Below are 27,908 nucleotides of genomic sequence, written 5' to 3'. Positions count from 1 at the left end.
GTACTCCATGCATGCGGTTTTATCATTTCAATAATGTAGTCTAAGTGTACAATATACTAGGATTTTGTGCTAACCAGTCTAATGTCTGCTTTTAAGCTTGTATTCTCAAGCCAAATTTTTTTTTAAATTAAAAACTATTCAGCCTGTAGCTTTATGATATATTCCTAAATCTACGCATTATTGCACCTGAACATAATAGGAGCTAACATATGATTGTACACAATGTAAGGATTGTTGCAGTTTATTTAACACTAAAAGTTTCATGCTTCATGTACAACAAAATATATTACAATGATCAGTTTTTAATGTTTTATTCATTGATTAAAAGAATATACATTTAACATAAACCATACAACATCAGTCATCAGGTCAAACATTCAGCTGGTTTCCTTACAGTTTCTGTCAGGAGTTATTTTATCTGATCACATTTACAAGATAAAATCTCACCACATCTGGCATTTACACACACTGTGCCAGTGGATTCACACTACTGATGTACATATAAAATCTGCATGGTATGTGCTCACTGGAGACAAAACAGTGCACACCTGTCAAAAGGTCATTTTTAATATAAGATGGTAAAACCATTTGTAAAACACATATAAACTTTTTCCATAAATAGAATCATATCTGGACATCTGTTGCATAAATTGTGTTTCCAAAGCTTACAATATAGCAGCCAGGTCTCAGCACTGCTGGGCACCCACGTTGGCTACTTACTTTATTATTGCAGACTGTCCTATAACATTAAATGCACAACATTCGTACCACTTAAAACTGGGGTCAGGTGGAAGTCTCACAGAGACCACGTCTGTACCGCGGTTGCCCTGAAACAGTTAAATCGGCTTTTAAAGCCTCTCAGATATAACAAGGTTTTAAAACATACTTCATGGAATGTTCTTCATGTATCATAGCAGCTCATACCTGTGATAGAACAAGCTTTCAGTTTTTCCTTTCTTTCCTTTACATTCACTATTCACAGTGAAACAGGTGCATGGTTTTTTTTTCTTTTTTTTTTGTTTTGTTTTTTTCAGAGTTCTGAGGTTGCTGACTGAGCCACAGCACAGCTGTGTACCACAGGTCGAAATTCGACCTTAAATATTACAATCTAGCAGTATCCGGCTGGCCAGAGTGGGCCGGCCCCTGCCAGCATGTGGGCACTTCTTCATTTAAGTCTATTCTTTGGCAGCTGACACGCGTGCTGACAGAGAAAAATCCAGTGACTTGTTGCTAAGGATTTCACGACTAATGTCTGCTTGCAAGCATGTATGTTTACAACTCTGTAGTTTTATTCTCTTTAGGAGGTTTTACCCTGGAATATATAGTTTCTTTTTCCCTCCACTATTTGAAATCTGGGCTAAAAAGCTAACTTGAATATGTAATATAATTGATGAATAAAATTAGGTTACAGTTTTAAAAAGTACAACAATTCAGTTTTTATGTTCATCTAAATGCATTTTTTTTTTTTAAAAAAGGATTAAGCAATGTTCTAACCTAGTAATACACAAATTCAGAATGGTAACTGGTGATCAACTATTATATGTATAATGAAAATTAAAGTTGGCTTTTCTGTTACAGATAATTCATTTGGGATATTACTCTCCCTCTCCCATTTCAAAAATAAAAATGAGTGAAATGCTATCTGAATGCATGGATGCAGTGCATTGCATACAAATCCACCAGGCTATGGATATATAGCTTTATATGTATAAAAATATTTTGGCTCCTGAGCTGTGAACTCTGACAAAAATAAAAATATCAAAAAGGCAGAGTAACTCAGTGAAAAGTTAAGTTAGCCAGCAACCTCAGACAACCCTTCGGTTGTATATCCTTAAGGTTTGGTAACAAGTCCATTAACCGTGAAAACCCTACACATTGTCACTTTGAACTTCTAAACCAATACCTGACTACGTTCTTTGATCAAGAAGTAGAATATACATATATAATTCTATAAAGCTAATACTGATTAAACACAGCACAAAGGGATTAATTCACACTACTGGAAAAAAAAAAAACATAATAGGACCCTACTTGCATATGTAACCACAGGAATAGTACTTTAAAAAAAGCTAAATGTCTTCACTGAAGCTTTGCATCTCTCTGTAAAAATGGCGATTTGGTTCAGTGAAGACACTGAGTGATTCAATGTCCATGACTGCGTGCCAAGATTGACCCAAGCCCAGGGATACCTGCTCAATAAGGTTATGCACTGGATCCACATCCTGGTCAGCCAGTTCACCTTGGTCAAAATCAATGCTTTCTTCGGTGACTTCAAGCACTTTTAGATCAGAGCCACGAAGACGGGCAATGGCAATGAGGTTGTGTGCCCACACTGTGTAACCTTAAAAATAAGCCAAAGACAACACTGTTATTTCCTGGCATTTTATTTTCTTGTCAGTTAAGTCAGATTTCTCATTGTTCAGTGCTTCTTGCGAACCTCTGAATTTGTATTTCACTTAGCAATTTGGTCCTTTTCCTTAAAAAATATACTAAAATTGGAAAAGGAAACATGATTTTTAAGTACAGATTTTTTTTTTTAAAGGCTAGAAGTATGATACAGTCCTCAGGAACACCAATGTGTGTGTGTGGTGAATAATCTAAGTAGGTGATGTAATCCTATTCTGATACTGTTTCATTCAGTAAAATAGAAGACATTGAGTTTATGTAAAATATAAAATAGTCATGGGAATCATATGTACCAACCTCAGATTAATGGTTACCTCCTGTATTTAACATCTTGTTTCTTCAAAGAAGATAAAGGGCATTAAAAAGACTGCTTAAGTGAACCTTTAAATAATGTGACATTTCTTTATTCCTCACTTTTCTTAGTTCTTTCTTTTTTATTTATTTATTTTTTTGGACAAGCAAAGTTAGACAGTGAGAGACAGAGACAGAGAGAAAGGACTTCGTTTTCCGCTGGTTCACCCCCCAAATGGCCGCTATGGCTGGCGCGCTACACCGATCCGAAGCCAGGAGCCGGGTGCTTCCTCCTGGTCTCCCATGCAGGTGCAGGGCCCAAGCACTTGGGCCATCCTCCACTGCCCTCCCGGGCCACAGCAGAGAGCTGGACTGGAAGAGGAGCAACTGGGACAGAATTCGGTGCCCCGACCGGGACTAGAACCCCGGGGTGCTGGCACCCTAAGCGGATGATTAGCCTAGTGAGCCATGGTGCCGGCCTCTTAGTACTTTCTAACTGATCTATTCTATTCTTTGCTACTACCTCTGGATGACTGGCCAAATCATAAGCAAAGATGAAAAGCAAGAGATACACATTCTCAAATACAAGTTCAGGCTAAAAAAAAATTTCAAAAATCATGAAACAAAGTTACTTTCTCTTCCTCCTGTGCTGTTTTTAGCAGTCTTGTGACTGGAGGAAATACTTATCTATGGTTTTTTTTAACCTAAATTAATTTCACATGACATTTCTGTGAAATCCCACACGGCAGAACAAAAAGTAAGAGAAGCTGGAGAAGGACACTCAGCCTGATGTGATTTTCCTTTTGTAAATGATGTGTTTTATAAACTTTAAAAAGCACGAAAACAGCCAAGATTTACTAACATTATAAAGGTCACTGCTATCTTTTTACTGGCATAAAATGTTTTAGGTATAATGCTGATATAGAATTTTAGTGAACAAAACCACATACCATGAACTGCCAGAAGGGAGAGTTTTGTGCACCTCCATGCTAACAAAACCAACGGATCTTCATTTCGGTTGTCACTAAGATCTGGAAAGCCAGATGTGTCAATTACATCATTCATCAATATAAAATGTGTGAGGAACTTGTCATATTGCCTGGATATAAGGTCAACAATAGCCCCTGAAACACAAGTGATGTAGCTATCAAAATGAATTCTCTCTAGTGGTATACTGGGTTTCAGAATCTTTAACATATCTTCACTCTTGATATCAAATGCCATTATGTAGACCCGAAGACTGGCGCTCTTTCTTAACAGGGCTTTCCAATGCTCATCATTTGGCATGTTGTCTAGAGACTTGTGCATCACAGAAGCATTGTGGACCAGCAGAGACAATCGCTGCAAAGGCACATGGTTGCTGTCAGTTAAGACTCTTGCCATTTCAGCTGTAAAGTCACAGAAATCCAGGGCAAGTGAGCGCAGATTCACAAATCGCTCCAGTTCAACTGCAGTGATAAGAGTGCTGTTACCAGGAACATTGTTGTCCAGTAAACTCAGGTGCTCCATTGTGTTGGCAATAGAGTTAGGGAGAGATGACAGTGAAGTTGGGGTTACTATTTCCAGCATAAACCCACAGGACAGCCATTTCAGTTGCCTACTATTACTCAATATTTCTTCAAACAGCTGCTGAATTCTATAAGGAAAACACATGCCACAATGATCTCATTAACATTTAGCTCTACTCTTTTAATGCTGACTTTTGAAAATAGGCAATAAATGGCATGCACTGTTGAGATACATTTTTTATCATCAGCTAATCAATCCACAATAAATACCGTTAAAATCCACATTAAAATGTAATTAATAAGATGGCTTAACCACATTAGAAATGTTCTTCATCCACGGAAATTAGAATTTCACACCAATTTGGTAGAAAAGATTGATGACATCCAACTTCTTGTTATAGCAAAGGCAAGTTCAGAAATAACAATTTTAAATAGAAATATCTAGCAAGTTATCTGATTTGTCTTAAAGGTTTATGACATTGAGTTGTATATACTTATCACTGTGTTTCACAGTTAAGACATTTCCAGGACATGTTCATTTTAGAAAAAAAATCATTACTCTGCTGATTGTGTCTTATAATTTCTCAGAAAAAATGAGAATGACTATTAATCTAAACCCCTTTCCACTAACTAAATAACTTACTGCTTAATTTTTTTGCCATCAGGGTCCACCTTACTGAGGTATGTACTTGACAAACTTCCTTGCTGTTGTAGAACGCTTATGTCTCCAAAAAGACTAAACTTCTGGAGGTTCCTACAAGAAAAATGGTTTAAAATGATTTTCTAAATAATACAAAGATAAAAATATGCAAAAGGAATATTCTAGAAAAGCTTCCATTTTATAATTCACTTAGAATCAAGTCATTTCAGATTGTTTTATGTGTACAATGCAAAACTGTGTGAGGAACAGCATAAGGTTTAAAGAATGAGAACTGGTTTATAAATATAGGTTCAGTATTTCAATGACTATGGAATAAAGTCTTGCAATGTGCCTAAGACTTCTTCATCAGCAGTAACTATACCTACCTTATTGACTTTAAGGATGAGTAACAAAATGACATAAAGAACAAAATCTAAGTTTTATATAGATACTAATTACAGCATAAATTATATTGTAATTATCAACATGAAATATAAAAATTTCTCAAACCAGTTAACTTTGCCAATGTCAGTCTAACGCTCAAAGGCAGGGGTACTGCCCTGAAATTATCTTCTCAGTAAGAAATATCCTTTGACTAAAATCTTAAGACCCTTCTCCAGTTTTATGAGGTAGCAACAACAACTTAGTTTTATTTTAAATTATAAAACATCCTTTTTAAAAAATTATACAAGTTCAAAAAAGGAGGCTTAAATAAAAATACCAGTTCTTGAGAGTATGTCATATTTTCTCCAATTAGTAACCACAGTGTCACGAAAAAGCCCGAAGAGACTAAAACTTAGCTTGAAGAAAGGTAACGTATTCATATTCATACTCAACCAAATTTTCAGAGGGACTAAGTGCCAGGTGCTGTGCTATATGTGAATGACTTTACAGGGATCCAGTGCTGTGAAAGACAAGGATACGGTGCCAACTATCAGGGGAGTTATTTGTCACTGTGTAAGTCAGATAAAGATTCCCTAAATACACTGATTAAAACAGATCTTAAAGATAAGTGGCAGTTTACCAGAAAGAAGGTAGGAAGACAGTGTTACAGGGAAGTGGAAAATCATTTGCAGAGCCCCTGAAGCTGCAGGTGACAAAGTGAGCTGAAAGGAATACGGATGAGAAGAGAGTAAACATAAAATGAAATGTGGCTATCAACATAAATGGGGTTCTGCATCCAAGACAAAGTTCTAGTTTTGGTCTTAACAATAGAGAGCAGCCTAAACATGTTTTCAAGCATTATTACATTTGTGTCTGGAAAATATTACTGTAACATCAGAACAGCCTGGAAGGACAGCAAAGTCAAATGAGGAGATATTAGGAGGGTATTATAGTAATAAGATGGGAGTTGGGCAGGTGTTGTGGCATGGTGGGTAGAGCTGCTGACTGCAGTGCTGGCATCCCATATGGGTGCCAGGTCAAGACCCAGCTGCTCTACTTCCCATCCAGCTCCCTGCTATGGCCTGGGAAAGCAGCAGAAGCTAGCCCAAGTGCTTGGATCTCTGTACCTACGTGTGAGATCCGGAAGAAGTTCCTAGTTCCTGGCTTTGGATCGACCTAGCTCAGGCTGTTGCAGCCATTTAGGGAGTGAACCAGGGGCTGGAAGATCTCTCTCTGCCATTGCCTCTGTGTAACTCTGCCTTTCAAATAAATCAATAAATCCTTAAAAATAAGATGGGAGTTAACAATAGCTGGAGTTGGATGTTGGTGTGGTGGAGGTGGAAAAATGGATGACTTCAATATTTAGGAGGTACGATGTGTAGGAATGGGTTCTGTGTCAGCTACAGGGGTGAGGAAGACAGTCAAGAATCACTACCTAATTTTCTGGATCGTGGAATTGCACAACTGGTTGATCTTAGTGGGACAGGAATTACTAGAAATGAATTAAAAATAAAAAAATGGGGTGTTGGGGCCGGCACTGTGACGCAGCGGGTTAAAGCCTTGGCCTGAAGCACCGGCATCCCATATGGGCGTTGGTTTTAGTCTCAGCTGCTCCTCTTCCCATCCAGCTCTTTGCTATGTCCTGTGGAAGCAGTAGAAGATGGCCCAAGTGCTTGATGTGGGAGACCTGGAGGAAGCTCTTGGCTCTTGGCTTCGGATTGGCGCAGCTCCAGCCGTGGTGGTCATCTGGGGAGTGAACCATCGGATGGAGGACCTCTCTCTCTACCTCTCTCTGTAACTCTGTCTTTCAAATAAATAAAATAAATCTTAAAACAAAACAAAACAAAACTAATGGGGTGGGAGAAGGGGAGTGGCAGGCACTGTGGCAGTGTATTAAGCTACCGCTTGGGACACCTGCATCCCTCACTGGAGTGCTGGTTTGGATCGTGGCTGCTCTGCTTCCAGTCGATCTCTCGACTAATGCATCTAGGAAGCAGCAGATGACAGCTCAAGTGCTTGGGTTCCTGCCATCATGATGCAGGAGACCCAGATGCAGTTCCTGGTTCCTGGCTCTTGACATCAGCCTGGCTCAGGCCCAGCTGTTGTGGGCATTTGGTGGGGTGAATCAGCTGATGGAAGACCTCTCTTTCACTTGCCTTTCAAATGATACAAAAAATATCATTAAAAAAATTGATCAGGAAATTTTTTGGGGTGTGTGAAGGTGAGGCATGGAATAGATGATGAACTCCATTTTACACATGCTAACCATGAAGTACCTTTAAGATAGTCTTTTGATGACATAAAATGAGCAATGTGATACTCAAAAGTTTGCTTTATTAAAAAGGGCAGAACAACATAGTGAGAAAAATATATATGAGGAATGCTAGCTTGTAAACAATCTCACCTATATCAAGAACAAAAATATTAAGAATCCGAGTGGTAAATGGGAAAAGGTTATAAAACAGCCAATTCAGAACGTTTCAAGGAAAACAAGAGAGATTCCTAATGGTGGGGCCAACACTGTGGTGCAGAGAGGTTAGGCTGCTGCTGCTTGCACCACCAGCATCCCATATCAGAGTGCTGGGTCATGTCCTGGCAGCTCCACTTCTTCCTCTTTTTTTTTTTTTTTTTTTTTAAGATTTATTTTATTTATTTGAAAGACTTGGAGAGAGGCAGAGAGAGGAAGAGGGGTCTTCTATTCGCTGGCTCACTCTGCAGATGGCCTCAACGGCTGGAGCTGCACTGATTAGAAGTGGAGCAGCCAGGACTAGAACCAGCACCCATGTGAGATGCTGATGCATCAGGCCAGGACTTTTTTTTTTTTTTTTTTTTTTTGCCAGGCAGAGTTAGACAGTGAGAGAGTGAGAGAGTGAGAGAGTGAGAGAGAGTGAGAGTGAGTGAGAGTGAGAGTGAGTGAGAGTGAGTGAGAGAGAGAGAGAGAGAGAGAGAGTTATAGACAGTGAGAGAGAGACAGAGAGAAAGGTCTTCCTTCCATTGGTTCATTCCCCTAATGGCCGCTACGGCCGGTGCTGCGCCAGTCCAAAGCCAGGAGCTGGGTACTTCCTCCTGGTCTCCCATGCGGGTACAGGGACCCAAGCACTTGGGCCATCCTCCTCTGCCTTCCTGGGCCACAGCAGAGAGCTGGACTGGAAGAGGAGCAACCAGGACTAGTACCCGGCGCCCCAACCGGGACTAGAACCTGGGGTGCTGGTGCCACAGGCAGAGGATTAACCAAGTGAGCCACGGTGCCGGCCCTCAGGCCAGGACTTTAACCTGATGTGCCACAGTGCCATGGCGCTGGCCCCGGCAGCTCCACTTCTAATCCAGCTTTCTGCTTATCCTCCCGGGAAGACATAACATGGCCTACATAGCTGGACCCCTGTAACCCATGTTGGGAGATCGAGACGGAGTTCATGGCTCCTGGTTCCAGTTTGACCCAGTTGTGGCTGCTGAAGCCACTTAGGGAGTGAACCAGCAGATGCAAGATCTGTCTCTCCCTCTCTCTGATGCTCTTTCAAATAAACAGGTAACTAAATCTTTAAAAAAGATGACTAATGGAAATAACAATTATTTCATGACCTTTAAAAATAATTTTAGTTACTCTAGTAACTAACAACCAGAAAAACTGCATTCTTAAAAAAACTCAAAGGAAGACATCAAACTTTAAACAAAAAATTTTTTCTCCACTTACAAAAAAAGATATAAAACCATCTTGAGAGGATGCCTACCATATAAAGGACAAATAACTGTTTCATTTAAAGTATTTTCTCTCTCACTCTAAAGTTGCCACCACATAAGTAATTGCATAGAAGTTAATTCATTTCTTGTTATCTTCTCTAGAAAAAATAAGAAATTTAAATACTTCTAAATGAATAAATATTTATTTTTGGAGAATGAGTTTTTAAGATACACAAAATTAAATTCAACTTTAATATATTTAGGAGTCATACATCAATATTTTTCTCCCTTAAATTCAATATCCATTAGTTACTATTGTATATCCATAATGCTGCTTTCACTTTTTCTTTTATTTAAAGGTTGAGGGACAGTGAGAAGGAGGGGATGAAGGGGAGAAAGAAAGTAAGTGTGTGAGCACACATAAGTGCTTCCACCTGTTGATTCACTCCCCAAATGGCCCCAAAGGCTTGCCAGGGGCTGGGTCAAGCTGAAGCCAGGAGCCACGAACTCTATCCTGGTCTTCCATGAAGGTGGCAGGGCCCAAGTATCTGGGCCATCTTCACTGCTTTCCCAGGTACATTAGCGGGGAGCTGGACTGGAAGCAGAGCAGCTGGGACTTGAACTGTTGCTCTGATATGGGATGCTGGCTTTACAGGCAGTGGCTTAACCCACTGTGCCACAATGCTGGCCTCGGAGACGTTCTTTCAACAGGATGAAACTTTCATGAGAACTGTGCTCCTACTGTAAATAACTGCACAAACATATGAAACTGTTTTCAGAAACAGGACAGTAAGTAATACAGCACTGTGATCCCCGAAGGATGGGAAAAAGTAAGGTGAGTGCTGTGATTCCTCATAGCACAGCCTCGAGTTTCCTGGTCACAATGCAGGGCAGGGGAACTAAAACGTACCCCAGTACTCTCCTGACTTGAGCAAACAGACTAAGGGGAATCTGTAGGGCACAGTACCAGAAACTTGGCTGAGGGATGAGGGATTGGCAAAGATTTTACTCAGGTATTTTTTCCCCCACATTTAAGGGGTGAAACTGCAAAGGTCTAGAGGTATTACCTCTGGAAAGCAACAGAATACACAAACTGGTGAAAATGTTCCCATTTACCAGAGTTCAGCTATCTTGTAATCAGGCACATTGGACAAAGTTCTCAGAAGAGTCATGCCTCAAAAGTGGAGACTAATTAGCTTTAGGTGGGGCCAGCATTGGGGCTTAGCTGGTAAAGCTGCCACCTGCAATGCTGGAATTCCATATGGGCGCTAGTTTGTGTCCCAGCTGCTTCATTTCCAAGCCAGCTTTTCCTGCTAACTGGGAAAGCAGTGGAAGATGGCCTAAGTGCTTGGTCCCCTGCACCAATGTGGGAGACCTGGATGAAGCTCCTGGCTTCAGTCTGCTCTATCCCTGGCTGTTGTGTCCATTTTGAGAGTGAACCAGTAGATGCAAGATCTCTCTCTTTCTCACTCTGTAACTCTTGCAAATAAATAAATAAATCTTTAACGAAATTAGCTAAAGTGTGCTTTGGATTTGCCCCAACATAGCTTAAAAGTAAGCCTCAAAGGGTGGAGGTTTAGCCTACTGGTTAAGATGTCCTGTTCCATACTGGAATGCTGCTTGGGACACCATCGTATACAGGCTAACATATAATCGTAAAGATCAGCGGAACAGAACAAAGAATCCAGAAATAGACCCATGCTTGCAAGGTATTGTATCTATATAATGGATAAAAGATATGAGAAATGAAATAAAAATTAGCATTTTTGAAAAAGTAAAAAATCAATTCCATAGAAAAATTCTTTTCAAAAATAGTGCTGGGACAAATGAATCCTTAGCTCATACCATATAAAAATTATCTTAAACATAAAAGCTAAATCTATAATACTGCTGAAGAAAACATGGGAGAAAAATCCTAGAGATCTTGGGTAAGACAGCTTTTTTTTAATGCAAACATCATGAGCCAGTAAATAAGGGAAACTGATAATTTGGTCTTCATTACAGTTACAACCTGGGGTGGGTGTTTGGCACAGCAGTATGGAGCTTGGGATGTTCATCTCCCTACTGTAGGGCCTGAGTTTGAGTGTCCGCTCTGCTCCCAATTTCAGATACCTACTAATGGGCACCCTGGTAGGCAGCAGGTAATGGCTGAGGTACTTGGGTCCCTCCCACTCATGTTTTGTTTTGGCCCAGCCCCAGCTGTTGCAGGTATCCAGGGAGTGAGCCAGTGGTTGGTATATCTCTGTCTCTCTGCTTTTCAAATGAATCAAATAAAAACAACAAACACTTTAGACATATTTAAGAAGCTTTAAGACACTTAAGAGGTGAAGAGGCAAGGTACAAATTACAGAAGACATTTATAAGACATATTTAATTTAAAAAATTCAAAATACATAGAGAAATGTTACAGATTAAGACAAATCAGCCAGTGAAAATAAAGGTATCATATTTGAAGAGATTACACCAAAGATACAGAAAATGCAAACTCCACATGAAAAGATACCTGATCATCATCAGAAAAATGCAATTTTTTTAAAAAAATTAAAACCTTAATGAGATATCATTTACACTCTTAGAATGTCTAAAATTAAAAAGGAACAAGATTCCAAGATGGTGGATTAGGGAATGACATATTGCACTAGGCTGAAGAGAAAAAAAAAAAAAAAGAAAAAAAAAAGGTGTAGGAAGTGCACTCTTGGGAGACCTGGAGAGAAAACCACACGGGAAATCTTACAAGAGGAAGAGGAATGCCATGGACCTGTGTGGAGGGTGCAGATGCACAGCACAAACACAAGTACAAGCACAAGTGCAGCAGCTGAGAGCTGGAGCAGGCGGCAGCCTGGCGACGGATGTGAGACCACACTGCAGCAATCTGCAGTGATACAGCCGAGGGAGAGCATGGCGGGAGACCGGACTGGAGCCCTGGGGGCTACTGGTTGTGCGTGGTTGCCTGCAGACCCAATGGAAGTAGAGGGGGGCACGTTTATCTTGCCCCAAATTCCCCACAACAGTGCCCGATACCCGGATGAGAAAGGATGAGCACCATTCTGGGTTTGGGCAGGAGCTGCGGAAGACTTCATGCACGTACACAGAAACTGGCTGAGACAGGACACCATCTTCTCAGCAATACTGGCGGCAGTGGTGGGGAGAGAGTTAACATTTGGCTAGTGGCTCTTGTATACACGTGTGATCCAGAGATTCTAGTGGAGGGAACATCTGCAGTCCCCACTGACTTTGAACCTGGCTGGGAGGTCGCTGGGCAACCACATAGGACAGTGAGGTGCCTGCAGCCTCCCAGGGTCAAAACGCCTAGGTGGAGCTGTCTCAGGGAAAAAAAAAAAAAAAGAAAACTTAAAAAACATGTTGGAGATTTATGAGATACTATCAAATGACCCAACATGGGTCTTTGGAGTTCCTGAAGGCATGGAAAAAGAGAATTGCCTAAAAGGCCTATTTAGTGAAATAATTACAGAAAAGTTCCCCAATTTGGAGAAAGACTGAGATGGCCAAGTAGAGGAATCACAGAACCCCTAAGAGACATGACCAGAAAAGATCTTCACCATGTCACATTGTAGTTAAACTGTCGAGAGTAAAACATAGAGAAAAGATTCCAAAATGTGCATGAGAGAAATGCCGGATAACTTTCAGAGGCTCTCCAATTAGACTCATAGCTGACTTCTCATCAGAAACCCCACACGCTAGAAGGGAGTGGTGAGATATAGTCTCACCATTTAAAAAAACCTGTCAACCCAGAACACGGTAACTTGCAAAGTTCTCACTTATGAATGAAGGTGAAATAAAGACCTTCCATAACAAAAAGAATCTGAAAGAATTTCTCACCACTTGTCCAGCCTTACAAAAGATGCTTAAGGATGTGGTTCACACAGAAATACAGAAAGATAGCCATCATTTGAAAGAATGTGAAGGCAGAAAATCCCCCGGAAAAGTACAAAAGAAATCCAAAGTAAACAATAGGAATATTTTTGGAAAATTGGCAGGGCCAAGGAGTTACTTATCAATAGTCACCTTGAATGTAAATGGCCTCAACTCTCCAGTTAAACGATACAGACTGGCCAAATGGATTAAAAAACAAGACCCATCTATTTGCTGCCTATGAGAAACACATTTCACCAACAAAGACACACACAGACTAAAGTGAAAGGATGTAAAAAGATATTCCATGCTAATGGAAAGCAAAAAAGGGTAGGTGTTGCCATCCTCATATCAACAAAATAGACTTCAACATAAAAACTGTTAAAAGAGACAAAGAAGGGCACTATGTAATGATTAAAGGATCAATTCAACAGGAAGATATGACTAAAATGTATACACTCAATTACAGGGCACCTGGCTATTTAAAAGAATTGTCAATGGATCTAAAGGGAGACATAGAATCCAATACAATAGTAATGGGGGACTTCAATACCCTATTTTCATCAATGGACAGATTAACTAGACAGAAAATCAACAAAGAAACAACAGAGCTAATTGATACCAGGGAACAAATAGACCTAACCATTATTTACAGAATGTTTCACCCCGCAGTTGCAGAATATACATTCTTCTCATCTGTGCATGGAACGTTCTCTAGGATAGACCACATGCTAGGCCATAAAGCAAGTGTCAGCAAATTAAAAAAAAAAAAATGGGAGTAATACCATGCATCTTCTCTGACCACAATGGAATGAAGCTGGAAATCAACAACTCAAGAATCTCTAGATCATATGCAAGTACATGGAGCTGAACAACACGGTCTTGAATGAATAGTGTGTCATAGAAGAGAAATCAAAAAATTTCTGGAAATGAATGAAGTCGACAATACCTCATATCAAAGCTTATGGGATACAGCAAAAGCAGTGTTAAAAGGAAAGTTTATAGTAATCAGTGCCTACATGAAAAAATTTGAAAGATACCAAATAATTGTGCTATCAATGCATCTCAAGGACCTAGAAAAACAACAAGCCAAACCCCAAATTAGTAGGAAGAAATAATTAAAATTAGAGAAGAAACAAACAAAATTGAAACAAAAAAATTACAAAAGATCAGTAAAATGAAAAGGTTGTTTTTTTAAAAAATTAACAAAATTGATATACCACTGGCCCAACTAACCAAGAAAAAGAGGAAGAACACTCAAATAAAATCAGAGATGAAGAAGGAAATGTAACAGTAGATATCACATAAATACAAATCTTCAGGAATTACTATAAAGAGGTATATGGCAACAAATTGAGAAACCTAGAATAAATGGATAGACATATACAACCTATCAAAATTGAGCCATGCAGACACAGTAAACCTAAATAGACCAATAACCAAGATGGAAATTGAATAAGTAATAAAGACCCTCCCAACAAAGAAAAGCCCAGGACTGGATGGCTTCACTGCTGAACTCTACCAGACATTTAAAGAACTAATTCCAATTCTTCTCAAGCTATTCAAAACAATTTAAAGGGAGGGAGTACTCTCAAACTCCTTCTATGAGGCCTGCATTCCCTTAATTTCTAAGTCAGAAAAAGAAACAACAGAGAACTATAGACCAATATCCCTGATGAACTTAGATGCAAAAATCCTGAACAATTTATTAGCTAATTGAATCCAACAACACATCAGAAAGTTCACCCAGACCAAGTGGGATTTATCTGTGGTATGCAAATTCAATATCACAATAAATAAATGTGATACATTACATTAACAAACTGAGGAACAAAAATCATATGGCTATCTCAATACACACAGAGAAAGCATTTGATAAAATACAACATCCTTTCATGATGAAAACTTTAAGCAATTTGGGAATAGAAGGAACACTCCTCAACACAATCAAAGAAATTTATGACAAACTCACGACCAACATCCTACTGAATGGGGATAAACTGGAAGCATTCTCCCTAAAATACAGAACCAGCTAGGATGCCTACTCTCACCATTGCTATTTAATATAGTCCTGGAAGTTGTAGCCATAGCCATCAGGCAAGAGAAATAAAACAAAAGGATACAAATTGGAGAGGAGAAGAAAATCAAACTATTTCTATTTGTGGATGACATGATTCTATATAAATGGGATTCAAAGACTCTACTGAGAGACTATTGGAACTCGTAAAAGAGTTTGGTAAAGTCGCAGGATATAAAATAAACATGGAAAAATCACATCATGGCTGAGAAAGACCTTTCAAGATCAGTTCCAATCACAACAGCTACAAAAAGAATTAAATTCTTTGGAATAAATTTTACCATGTATGTCAAAGATCTCTACAATAAAATTCAAAAAACACTAAAGAAAAATAGAAGAAGACATTAAAAATGGACAAAAGACTTAATGGACATTCTTCAAAAGAAGAAATCCAAATGGCTAATAGACACAGGAAAAAATTTCCTTCAAGGAAATGCAAATCAAAATCACAAGGAGGTTTCACCTCACCCCTGTCAGAATGGCTTTCATACAGAAATCAACAAACAACAAATGCTGGCGAGCATGTGGAGAAAAAGGTACCCTAATCTGCTGTTGGTGGGGAAGTAAACTGGTAAAGCCACTATAGAAGACAGTATGGAGATACTTCAGAAATCTGAATATAGACCTACCATATGACCCAGCCATCCCATTTCTGGGAATTCTGCCAAGGGAAATGAAATTAGCATATGAAAGAGTTATCTGTACCCCTATGTTTTTTGCAGCTCAATTCACAATAGCTAAGACATGGAATCAACCCAAATGCCCATCAACTGAAGGATGGATAAAAAAATTATGGGATATGTATACCGCAGAATACTCTACAGCGTTAAAAAATGAAATCCTGTCATTTGCAACAAAATGGATGCAACTGGAAAACATCATGCTTAGTGAAATAAGCCAGTCCCAAAAGGACAAACACCATATGTTCTCCCTGACCTGTGATAACTAATAGAGCACCTCAAAGGCAATCTATAGAAGTGAAATTGACACTTCGAGAAGCAGTGACTTTGAACAGCCCTTCTCTCAACTGTTGAGGAACAGTTTTTTCTTTTCATACTATTTGTTGAGCTCTTTAACACAGAGTTAATCTTATGTGTATAAAATTAATTGAAAATAGATCTTAGTAAAAAATAAGAATGGGAATAGGAGAGGGAGGAGGAAAAGGTGTGGAGGGGTAGGAGGGAAGGTACGGTAGGAAGAATCACCATGTTCCTAAAGTTGTAATTATGAAATGTATGGAGTTTATATTCCTTAAATAAAAGGTTTCTGGGAAGAAAAAAAGTTTGATACATGTATGATATGATCTACTGTTTCTCAAGCCAATTATTTACTTAATAAAAATGAAAGCATGTACCTACACATCTCGGAAAAGGCTAAGAGAAGCTTTATTCATAATAGAAAAAAAAACTGGCAACAATCCAAATATCCATCTGGTGAATAAGCAAATGATGGCACAGTCATACAATGAAATTACTACTCAGCGATGACAAAGGATGAATTACTTATATATACTATAACATGCACTGAGAGCAAAAGCAGTGTAATATTTGTACTTTTGTGATTGGGTAATTCCATTATACAAAATTCTCAACAAATCATAGTTTAGAAAGAGTGGTTCATCAATACATAGGAAGATGGGGGACATGACTGACTAGAGAGGCACAATGAAAAATGTTCTCTATCTGGACTGTGGTGGAAACTGCAGAACTGTATTCATTTGTGAAAATCTCTTAAACTAGGATCTTAAAAATGGGTGAATTTTGGCTGGCGCCATGGTTCAATAGTCTAATTCTCAGCCTGTGGCGCCAGCACACCGGGTTCTAGTCCTGGTCGGGGAGCCAGATTCTGTCCCAGTTGCCCATCTTCCAGTCCAGCTCTCTGCTATGGCCAAGAGTGCAGTGGAGGATGGCCCAAGTGCTTGGGCCCTGCATCTGCATGGGAGACCAGGAGAAGCACCTGGCTCCTGGCTTCGGATCAGCGCAGTGCACCAGCCACAGCGTGCCGGCCGCAGCGGCCATTGGAGAGTGAACCAATGGTAAAGGAAGACCTTTCTCTCTCTCTCTCTCTCTCTCTCTCTCTCTCTCACTGTCCACTCTGCCTGTCAAAAAAAAAAAAAAAAAAAAAAGGGTGAATTTTATTGCACAAACATTGTATCTCAAGGAAGCATCAACTATTTTGCTGCATATAAATTATACCTCAATGTGGGGAGCAATCCGGACTGGACTGAGTTACTGGAATTAAGACTTATTCTATGCATCTGCTCTCCCACAATATGGCGCTGGGAGAGAAGTAAACAGCTTCCGCACAGCTGCCTCCAGTTCAACCAATAAACTGTAGGACTTGCTCCTGATTGGAGAGCAGCGTACTCGGCGTGTGGGCAGCCAAGTTAGGATTGGCGGAGGAGGACTATAAAGGAGGAGAGAGACGGCATGCACCGGGGAACATCTATGGGGAACATCTAAGGGAACCCGTGCAGCCCCCGAGAGAACCGGCCGGCGGTGTGCCGCTCCCCTGCGGAAGTGGGGAATGCGGCCAGGGGGAACTGCCCTTCCACGGAGGTGGAAGGGATAGTAGCCAACCCGGGAAGAACCAGCAGCAAACCCGGGGAGGGCCGAGCAGACGAAAGAACAGCGCAGGGTTCAGTGTTGCTCCTCCACGAAGAGGGGGAGCGACACCTCAAAGTACCAACTATGAAAAAGAGGAGTGAAAATTATGTAGTCCTTTATCAAACTTTTTGATAGTTTTTGGTAAAAACAGTTATTCTAAGACTCTTAAAGTATTTTCAACTAGTCTATTTCCCAAAACATTTTCCTACTGTGACCAACATACATTTAAAAAAAATTAAGACAAGTACAGAAACCTGAATTTTGTACTACTTTGATTAAAAATCCCTAAGGGATTGCACCTCTAATGACAATAAGAAAATATCCAAAACGCTAGTTTGGTATCATGATATCCCTCAAAATCTGAATCTAAAAAGCTATGCTGGCTACTTATATTCTATAAATGGAATCTGAGTACTAACATTGTCTCTCCTGGTCTTACTGATAAACTACTCAGCCTTCAATACCCCAATGTCACTTACTCAAAGTATTTTCTGAGGCAACCTTCTAAGCCTCTGTAAGGTTAGCTATACTATGGACTTTATAGAAGGCTTTAGAAATTTTTATTATGCTTCACTGTCATCAGTTACCTAACTTTCACATGAGAGGAGTAAACTCTTTTGTAAGTGCCTTCCAATAATGTCTGGCATAAAATAGGTGCTCAACAAGTATTTGTTAAATGAATACTCTGAAATGTCTAGGAGTCACCTAAACAGAAATAGTATAATTAAGAATATATATAAATTGGGGCCAGCACTGTGGCATAGTAGGCTAAGCCTTCGCCTGTGGCATCAGCATCCCAATTGTGCACTGGTTCTTGTTCCAGCTGCTCCACTTCCCATCCAGCTCTCTGCTATGGATTGGGAAAGCAGAAGATGGCCCAAGCCCTTAGGCCCCTGCACCTGTGTGAGAGACCTGGAGGAAGCTTCTAGCTCCTGGTTTCAGATTGGTGCAGCACCAGCCATTGTGGCCAATTGGGGAGTTAACCAGTTCCAAATAATATTATCAGCCATTATTCTGACTGCTTTTCTGATTAAGAAATGGGAGGAGCTAGGCAGGGATGGGGAGACAGCACGAGTGAGAGCATGTTCTAAAGTTTTCCCATTCCCAGGATTGCTCCTCAAATGTCCTTAATGGCCCTGGGATGGGCCAGGGGCTAAAGCCAGGTGTTAGAGATCAAATCTAGATCTACTGCACGGCCTTAAGGAACCCAACTAGTTGAGTCATCACTACTGCTACTAGATTCTGCATTAGAAGGAACTTGGAATTGGGAGCTAGAACTGGGGATAGAACCAATGCACTCTGTTATGGGACAATGACGTCCTAATCAGTGGTTTAACTGAGGAGCCACAGGCTAGCACCCAAAGTAGGGCTGAATAAAATATTTCTCCAGTTTATTTATTTCATAGTTGCTACATGGATTTAATGAATCTAAAACAGAAGTTTTTTCTATCTCTGCATCCTTTTTCTACTGTGCTAAATTCTTTTGCAATGTTACTGTCCTAGGTAATTAACTTTACTGATTTTAGAGCCCTCAATTTCCTCAGCTACCAAGCTATCTAAAATTCTTTACTGAGATCATGACTGTACATATTTCTGTATGTGCTTTATATATATATGTATGTGTGTGTGTATATATATATATATATCTCCAAATAATCTAGACAGTATTACTCAAATGACTTTTTTTGTAATTCAAAGCACTTCAAAAGTGTATCTGGAGGCTGGCATTGTGGTGGTGGGTTAAGCGACTACCATCCCATATTAAGAGTGAGTGCCTATTCCAGTCCCTACTGCTCCACTTCCCATCTAGCTCCCTGCTAATGTGCCTGGGAAGGCAGCAGATGTCCCAAGTGCTTTGTTTCTTGCCACTCATGTGGGAGGCGAGGCTTCAGTCTGGCTGAGCTGGGGCTGTTACAGCCATTTGGGGAGTCAACCAACAGATGCAAGATCTGCTCTTCTTTCTCCTCCTCTTTTTGATGTTCTGCTTCTTGAATGAGTAAATTGGTTTTTAAAAAGTACATATGAAAGATTTAGTCCACTCCTTAAATTTTCTTATCCAAACTTATCTATCCCTCTCCAATCCAATAGCTTCTACTAGCTGGAATCTATTCACTGAGTTTTGCTTATCATTAAACTCAAAGTACATAGATTACTTAACAACCAATGATGATGTTGAAAAATATCAAGTATTACATTTGCTTGGTACAAATAATTTAAGTATTAATAATTTTTCCATATACTGATAACACTGCTGGCCTGAATGAATGAGTGGTACAATCAAAATAAATCACATTATAATTAGCAAGGATAATGTTATTCAAATTTTTAAACAGTTGCCCAGGAGAAATACAGTGTTGAAAATGCACTGAAAGGGAAATCGGCTTATAAAATACAATTCTTTAAATTCCAATTTTCTAATCTGCAAAATAAGGAAGTTTCCAAGTTATTAAAAAACCTTTTAGCAACATTTAATTTCTTCTTTAAACATCACAGTAGTCATACAATGTTTAATCCTGCTCTAAGTTTGGTTAAGTCATTTTTCAACTTTAAAATTACCCCATTCTGTAAATTCAGTCATTGAATTTTTTTTTAAAGATTTATTTATTTGAAAGTCAGAGTTAGAGAGAGGCAGAGGCAGAGGAAGAGAGAGAGAGGTCTTCCATCTGCTGGTTCACTCCCCAGATGGCTGCAATGGCAAGTGCTATGCTGATCTGAAGCCAGGAGCCAGGAGTTTCTTCTAGGTCTCCCACGTGGGTTCAGGAGCCCAAGGATTCGGGCCATCTTCTACTGCTTTCCCAGCCCTTAGCAGAAAGCTGGATCGGAAGCGGAGCAGCCAGGACTTGAACTGGTGCCCATATGGGATGTCGGCACTGCAGCCAGTGGCTTTACCTACTAGGCCACAGTGCTGGCTCCAGACACTGAATTTTGATGTAAAAGCGCTGAAAGAGGGATGGGTGCTGTGGTGCAGCAGGTTAAGCCACTGCCTGCAATGCCAGCATCCCATGTGAGTGCCACTTCACTTCCTGGCTGCTTCATTTCTGATCCAGTTCCCTGCTCGTTTGTCTGGGAAAACAGAGGAAGATGGCTCAAGAGTTTGGGCCCGTTCCACCCACATGGGAGAACCTGATGGTGTTCCCAGGTCCTGGCTTCCACCTGGCCCCGCCCAGTCCTGTCTCTTGTGGCTAGTTGGGAAGTGAACCAGTGAATGGTAGATCTTCGTCTCTCATTCCCTCTCCCTAAATCTGCCTTTCAAATAAATAAATAAATAAATAAATAAATAAATCTTTAAAAAAATTAAAAGCACTGGAAAAAATTGTTCAGTTACAAATAAACAGTAAATTAAAAGCTATGATTTCACACTACTGTGTTCATCCTCTCCCATAAATTAAGCCTTTTGTCATTTAGGCTCATACTATCATTAATCTTTTCTTGGTTAATCTTTAAATTCAACAACTCCAGCAAACGCCTACAGTGTTAGTTAATTCTATTTTCTCAGAATTTCTAAGACTTAAAGCCATTAGTACTATTAATGTGAACAACAATTTCAATTATAAAGCTACTCTAATTGTTCTTGAAATGAGCTTTCTTTAATAGATTTTAAAACATTATTTATAAGAATTTAAAAATTATTTATTTGAAAGGTAGAGTGACATACAGAGACAAGAAAAAGAGAGATTGAGATTGTCTATCAACTGGCTCACTCCCCAAATGGCTGCAAAGGCCAGGGCTCAGCTGGGATGAAGCCAGGAGCCTGGAATTCCATCTGGGTCTCCCATGTGGGTGGCAGGGCCTCAAGCACCCGGGCCATCTCCCACTGCTTTCCTAAGCACATTAGCAGGGAGGTGGATTGGAAATGGAGTAGGCAGGACTTGAACTGGTACTCATATGAAATGCTGGTATCACAGGTACATTTAACCTGCCACACCACAACAGTGATACCTACAACATACATTTAAACTGAGTTATTTTATCCATAGATTCCAGTTTACATTAAAGTTGGAGCTTGAATTTGGAAAGAAAATAAATGAAAAATAATGGAGGGACTAAAGACAACACATATCCTGCTGCTATTGTCTGATGAACACTAACTACTTACTTATTTTTAAATTTCAGTGTTATTGCAAGACATTATATAACCATGTTCTGAATTGGCAGAACAAAAAAACAGACAAAATAATATAGAAAAGTAGTTCATAGTTTTTTAAATTAAAATCATTATATAAATACATTAAAATGATCTAAGAGCAAGGATTTGTAGGTTCTTAATTTGGAATCCATTGGCGAAACTGCTGGGAAAATACTGCATGTATGTGCATTTCTGGGAGAGGGATTACTTTCATCAACTCTTCAAAGATTATCTACAAATGATTAATAAAGAACCATTGACTGGGGTGGGTGTTGTGGCACAGCATATTAAGCTGTCATTTGGGAGCCTTCATCCACACTGGAGTGCCTGGTTGAGTCCTGGCTATGCCACTTACGATTCAGCTTCCTGCCAGTGTACCCTGAAGGAGACCAGGATGAAGTTTTTGGCTTCAACCTGGCCCAGCCCTGGCTATTGCATGCACTTGAGGAATGAAGAGTAGATAGAAAATCTTTTTGTCACTGTCTTTTAAGTAGATGGAAATCAATAAACATTAAAAAAAAAAAAAAAAAGAACCCATTGAGGCCCAAAGGCCTCCAGGAATATTAAAGCACACACACACAGACCAAAAAACCAGATTCTAGTAATATTTACCATATTTAAGAATGGTTACCCCTACTCATAACTTCCAAGTTCTAAGAGCCACTTCCCTCAATATGTTTAGTTAATACATCACAAGCATCTTGCAGACAATGACAGAGATTATTATTAAAGGTTAACACAAGGGGTCGGTTTTGTGGAACAGTAGGTTAAACCTCAGTCTTGCAATGGGGGCATTCCGTATGAACAACAGTTTTCAGTCCTGGCTGTTCCACTTATTATCCAGTTTCCTGCTAAAGCACCCAAGAAAGCAGTGGAAGATGGCCCAAGTACTTGGGCCCCTGCACCTACATGGGAGACCCAGATGAAGCTCTGGGCTCCTGGCTTCAGCCTGGCACAGCTGCTGACACTGTGGTCATTTGTGGAGTGAACCACCAGATGGAAGATACCTCTTTTTCCCTCCTCCTCTCTAACTCTGCTTTTCAAAAAAAAAAAAAAACAAAAAAAAAAAACAAAAAAAAAACTTGTAAAAAAAAGGATAGTATAATAGTAGATAAAAAGGAGAAGCAAAATTTAGTATATTTTTAGAGTTAATACACAATATAGTTTAGGCATATCACTGTATTTGTCCATTTGCTGATAAGCCTTCCAATTCTGAAAAAATGATTTTTCTATTAGAAACGTCACCTTTTAACTAACCTAAAGCACAACTGTCAAACACAAACAACTAAATTAAAGAAAAAAAAAACCACACACAAAACACAGAAGTTATCAGTAGTTTCCCAGTCTTGGTTCAAATACAAATTCTTTGGCAATTCTTAACTTTGTCACAAATAAAGCATTTGATTATCCTCAAAAAATTTCTTTGAACTCAACCTTTTCTTCATATTTCTCCCCTTAACCCCAACCCTCACCCCATATATGAAGAGGATTATTGTCTACTTGGTTATCTCTCCAAATAAAAGAGCTTTGACACTTCTTTTTTTTTTTTCTGTTAGTTTTTTGAGTATTGTTCTCATCAGCTCCCAGAGTTATGACAAGTTTGGACTTTTAAACCACAATTTACTTTTATATTTTCAGGCTATATTTATCTATAAAACTTATGAAAATATCGAATAATACTCAACAAGTAAGTAGCTTTCATTTAGTTTGTTGGGTTCTTGGATTGATAATTTTATGTGGAAATAGCATTAAGGCAAGTCAAGTATTTATTTTCTTTTTAATGAAAATTCTTGGATTCTGGGGTTAGCAGCCCTTCACATATGAAAATATCTGTAAATACAAGGAAGTACATACAGCTGAAATTGAAGGTCATTTATTTCAGATTTCAGCTGAGAAGTGGGTGGAAAGTGTGTGGCATATAAGACGTTTTTGTCTGTTGAGAATGCAGGCCTAATTAAATTCTGGCATTTTAAAGTCTGGTTTTTTTTTTTTTTTGGACATGCAGAATGGACAGTGAGAGAGAGAGACAGAGAGAAAGGTCTTTCTTTTGCCGTTGGTTCACCCCTCAATGGCTGCTGCGGCCAGTGTGCTGTGGCCAGCGCACCGCGCTGATCTGAAGCCAGAAGCCAGGTGCTTTTCCTGGTCTCCCTTGCAGGTGCAGGGCCCAAGGACTTGGGCCATCCTCCACTGCAATCCCGGGCCATAGCAGAGAGCTGGACAGGAAGAGGAGCAACTGGGATAGAATCCGGCGCCCCGACCGGGACTAGAACCCGGTGTGCCGGCACTGCAGGCGGAGGATTAGCCTATTGAGCCGCGGCACCGGCCTGATTATTTCTTTGAATGAAACCAAGATAACTAATTCTCATTTCTTGAATGAATACACAATGGTACATGGGATTGTTTTCTTAATTTTCTTTCGGATTGTTTGTTGGTAGTATACAGAAACGGAACTGAGTTTTGAATGATTTTGTATTTCTCAAATCTGCTGATATTGTTTACTAGTTTTAACAGGTTTTTTTGTGGAAACTTTAGTTCTAAATATAAAATATCATATCATCTTCAGACATAACAATTTTACTTCCTTGGGGATTTGGATGCCTTTTATTCCTTTTTCTTTCCTAGTAACTCTAGGTAGGCCTTCTAGTACCCTTTTGAGTAGAGGTGGTAAGCAGGTATCCACATCTCATTCCTGGTCTACAGGAAAAGCTTCTGCCTTTTCACTGTTGAATATATTAACTGTGGGCTTGACACATATTTTGTCTTTTTGATGTTGAAGTACATTCCCTCTTCACTAGGAAAAAAAAATGTTGGATTTGTCAAATGCTTTTCCTAAATATATTGAGATAATCATGATTTTCATCCTTCTTGTTTACAGTATCACACTTTTGATGTGCATACATTGAACCATCCTTGTATTCCAGGTACAAATCCTACTTGATCATGATGAATGATCCCTTTAATGTGCTATTATATTTGGTTTGCTGGAATTCTGTTGAGTAGTTTTGCACCTATCGTCATCAGGGAGGGAGGAGGGAGGAGGGAGGGAGGGGGAGAGAGAGAGGTTTTCCTTCTGCTGGTTCACTCCCCAGATGGCCACAATGGCCAGAGCTGTGCTAATCCGGAGCCAGGAGCTTCTTCCGGGTCTCCCATGGGGTGCGGGGGCCCAAGGACTTAGGCCATCTTCTACTGCTTTCCCAGGCCATAGCAGAGCTGGATTGGAAGCGGAGCAGCTGGGACTCAAACCAGCACCCATATTGGATGCCGGTGCTTCAGGCCAGGGTGTTAACCCACAGTGCCACAGTGCTGACCCCAAGCTTGTGATTTTCTTTTCTGGAACTGTCCTACTCTGGCTTTGGTATCAGGTTTTATAAAATGAGGGTGCAGGTATTTCACTGCTTTCTAATTTTTTTTTGAAAAAGTTTAAGGATTGGTATTAATTCTTATTTAAATTTCTGGAGGAATTAACCTGTGAAGCCAGCTGGTCCTGGTCCTTTCTTTTTTGGGTGGTTTTGGTTACGGATTCAACGCCTTTATTGGTGCTGATGTATTAATCTCTTGCATTTCTTCACAATTTAGCTTTGGTACGTTATACACTTTCAGGATTTTAATTTCTTCTAGGTTATCCAATTTTTTGGCATGTCAGTATTTACAGTAGTTTCTTACGTTCCTTAGTATTTCTATGGTATGCACTGTGTCTTCTGAGAGAGGGAGGGAGGGACAGACAGGTCTTCTATATACCTGTTCACTCCACAAATGGCTGGAGTTGCACTGATCTGAAGGCAGCAGTCAGGAGCTTCTTTCGCATCTCCCATGTGAGTGCAGGGGCCCAAGGACTTGGGCCATCTCCCACTGCCCTCTCAGGCCATAGCAGAGAGCTGGATCCGAAGTGGAGCAGCTGGGACTAGAACCAGTGCCCATTCGGGATGATGGCACTGCAGGTGGCAGCTTTATCAGCTTTTATTTACATCATAGTGCTGGCCCCTCTGCTCTAATCTTTATTATTCCGTCTTTCTGACAAGCATGGGCTCAGTTTGTTCTTTGTCTAGGTGTAAAGTTAATTTGAACGTTCTTCTTTCTTAACACAGACATTTATTTCTATAAATTTCCCTCCTGTATTGCTTCAGCTACATCCTGTAACTTTTGTTATGCTGTTTTATTTATCTCAAGATGTTATTTCATTTTCCTTTTGATGTTTGACCCATTGGTTGTGTAGACGTGTGTTAATTTCCACATATCTGAAATTTCCAGTGTTCCTGTTAATTATTTGTAACTTCACATCATTGTGGTAGGAAAATATATCTGATATGATTTAAATTTCTTAAATTAGTATTGATCTATCTTAGAGAATATCCTGTGTGTGTTTGAGAAGAATGTGTCTTCTGCTGCTGTTGAATGGAATGTTCTGTACTTACCTGTTAGGTCCATTTGAGTATGGTTAAGGTACAGTTAAGAGGGGAGTACTAGTAAAGTCTCCCATTGCAATTGTATAGTTATCTAATTCTCCATTCAGTGCTATTAACATCTAATTTATATATAAAGGAGCTCTGATACTCAATGTACATATAATTGTTATGTATTCTTGAACTGACCATTTTATTATTATATAATACCTTATCTCTTGGGTCATTTTGACTTAATTCCACCTTGTCTAAGATTAGTTACCTTTGCTGTCTTTTGATTACCATTTTCATGCAATTATTCCATTCCTTTACTTTTAGCTTATGCATGTCCTTAAAGCTAATGTGAGGCTCTTTTTTATTTACTAATTAAGGATTTATTTATTTATTTGAAAGTCAGAGTTACAGAGAGAGGGAGAGACGGAGAGAGCATTCATCTGCTAGTTTATTCCTCAGACAGCCACAATGGCTAGTACTGGGCCAGGCTAAAGGAAGAAGGTTTATTCGGGTCTCCCACACGGGTGGCAGGGGCTCAAGCACTCGGACCATATTATGCTGCTTTTCCCAGGCCATTAGCAGGGAGCTGGTTCCGAAGTGGAGCAACAGGGACTCAAAGTGCCACACATATGGGATGCTTGCTTCACAGGCTGTGGCTTTTCACACTATGCCACAATGCTGACTCCTAAAGTGGGGCTCTCACAGACAGCATACACTTGGAGCTTGCTTTTTCACCCATTCAGCCACTTTTTGTCTTTTAATGATGGCATTTAATCCATTTACACTAAAGTAATATTGACATACTTGCTACTGCTATTTTGTGGTTATCTATTTTGTAGTTTATCCCTTTCTTCTCTTATTGATGTTTTCATTTGTAATTTGATATAAAGTGTTATGTTTTAATATATTTTATGTATCTATTATATATTTTTTCTTTATGATTATCATGGGGCTTACAAAATTCATCTTTTAGATAAACTTAAGTGTATTTAAATAACTATGCTTGTATATAAGAATTCTAGACACCCCTCCAGTTACTGATGTCCTGCTTTCCTTATTTTTATATTATATATCCATTAGCTAAATACTATAGTTACATTTTTTTGTCAACATTTATAATAGAAATAGAGGGACTTATGCACAAATATAGCAGTTGTAGAGTATTCTGCACCTGTATATATTAACTTCACTAGTGAGTTTTATACTTTCATGGTTTGTATTGTGTCTTTTTGTCTCAACTTGAGGAACTCCCTTTAGTATTTCTTGTAAGGCAAGTCTAGTTGTGATGAGTTGTCTCAGCTTTTGGTATCTAGGAAACTCTTTACTTCTTCATTCCTGAAGAATAACTTTGCTGAAAATTATTCCTGGTTGACACTTTTTTCTTTCAGAACTTTGTATCATCCCATTCTCTTTTGACCTGCAAGATTTCTGCTGAGAAATTTGCTCAGTCTTATAGGAGCTCTTTTGTGTACACTAACTCATCTTTCTTTTGCTGTTTTCCAAATTCTGTTTTTAGTTTTTTTTTTTTTCTTTTCAAGATTTATTTATTTGAAAGGCAGTTACAGAGAGGCAGAGGCAGAGGCAGAGGCAGAGGCAGAGGCAGGCAGAGAGAGAGAGAGAGAGAGAGAGAGAGAGAGAGAGATAGTCTTCCATCTACTGGTTCACTCCACAAATGGCTATGAAGGCTGGAGCTAGGCTGATCTGAAGGCAGGAGCTTCTTCCAGGGCTCAGGGCATACGGGCCCAAGGACTGGGCCACCTTCTACTGCTTTTCTAGGCCACAGAAGAGAGCTGGATCGGAAGAGCCACTAGGATATGAACTTGCACCCATATGGGATGCTGGCACCTCAGGCAGTGGCTTTACCTGCTATGCCAAAGTGCTGGCTCTTGTCTAGCTTTTGATGAGTGTAATTGTGTTGGCATACA

At 39.6% G+C, this 27,908-nt stretch overlaps 1 protein-coding gene across 2 annotated transcripts in view; it reads right to left on the bottom strand.

Moving 5' to 3' along the window:
- Positions 1–295: 295 nt before the first annotated feature.
- Positions 296–27,908, bottom strand: part of FBXO33 (F-box protein 33) — a 42,638-nt gene continuing 15,025 nt past the window's right edge. The window contains exons 2-4 of one of the 2 annotated variants that reach the window (XM_002718159.5): positions 4,849–4,959; positions 3,648–4,333; positions 296–2,341 (exon numbers count right to left, since the gene is read on the bottom strand). In XM_002718159.5, the coding sequence (XP_002718205.1) occupies positions 2,070–2,341; positions 3,648–4,333; positions 4,849–4,959 (1,069 nt within the window). In that variant the 3' untranslated portion in view covers positions 296–2,069. The remainder of the gene's footprint in view (positions 2,342–3,647; positions 4,334–4,848; positions 4,960–27,908) is intronic. The other variant, XM_070053730.1, reaches the window with a different exon arrangement.

This window comes from Oryctolagus cuniculus, chromosome 12 (assembly GCF_964237555.1).
Source record: "Oryctolagus cuniculus chromosome 12, mOryCun1.1, whole genome shotgun sequence".
In the NCBI taxonomy this organism is placed as follows: domain Eukaryota; kingdom Metazoa; phylum Chordata; class Mammalia; order Lagomorpha; family Leporidae; genus Oryctolagus; species Oryctolagus cuniculus.
The sequence above is the reverse complement of the archived record's forward strand: the minus strand, read 5'-3'. Positions and strand labels throughout refer to the sequence as shown.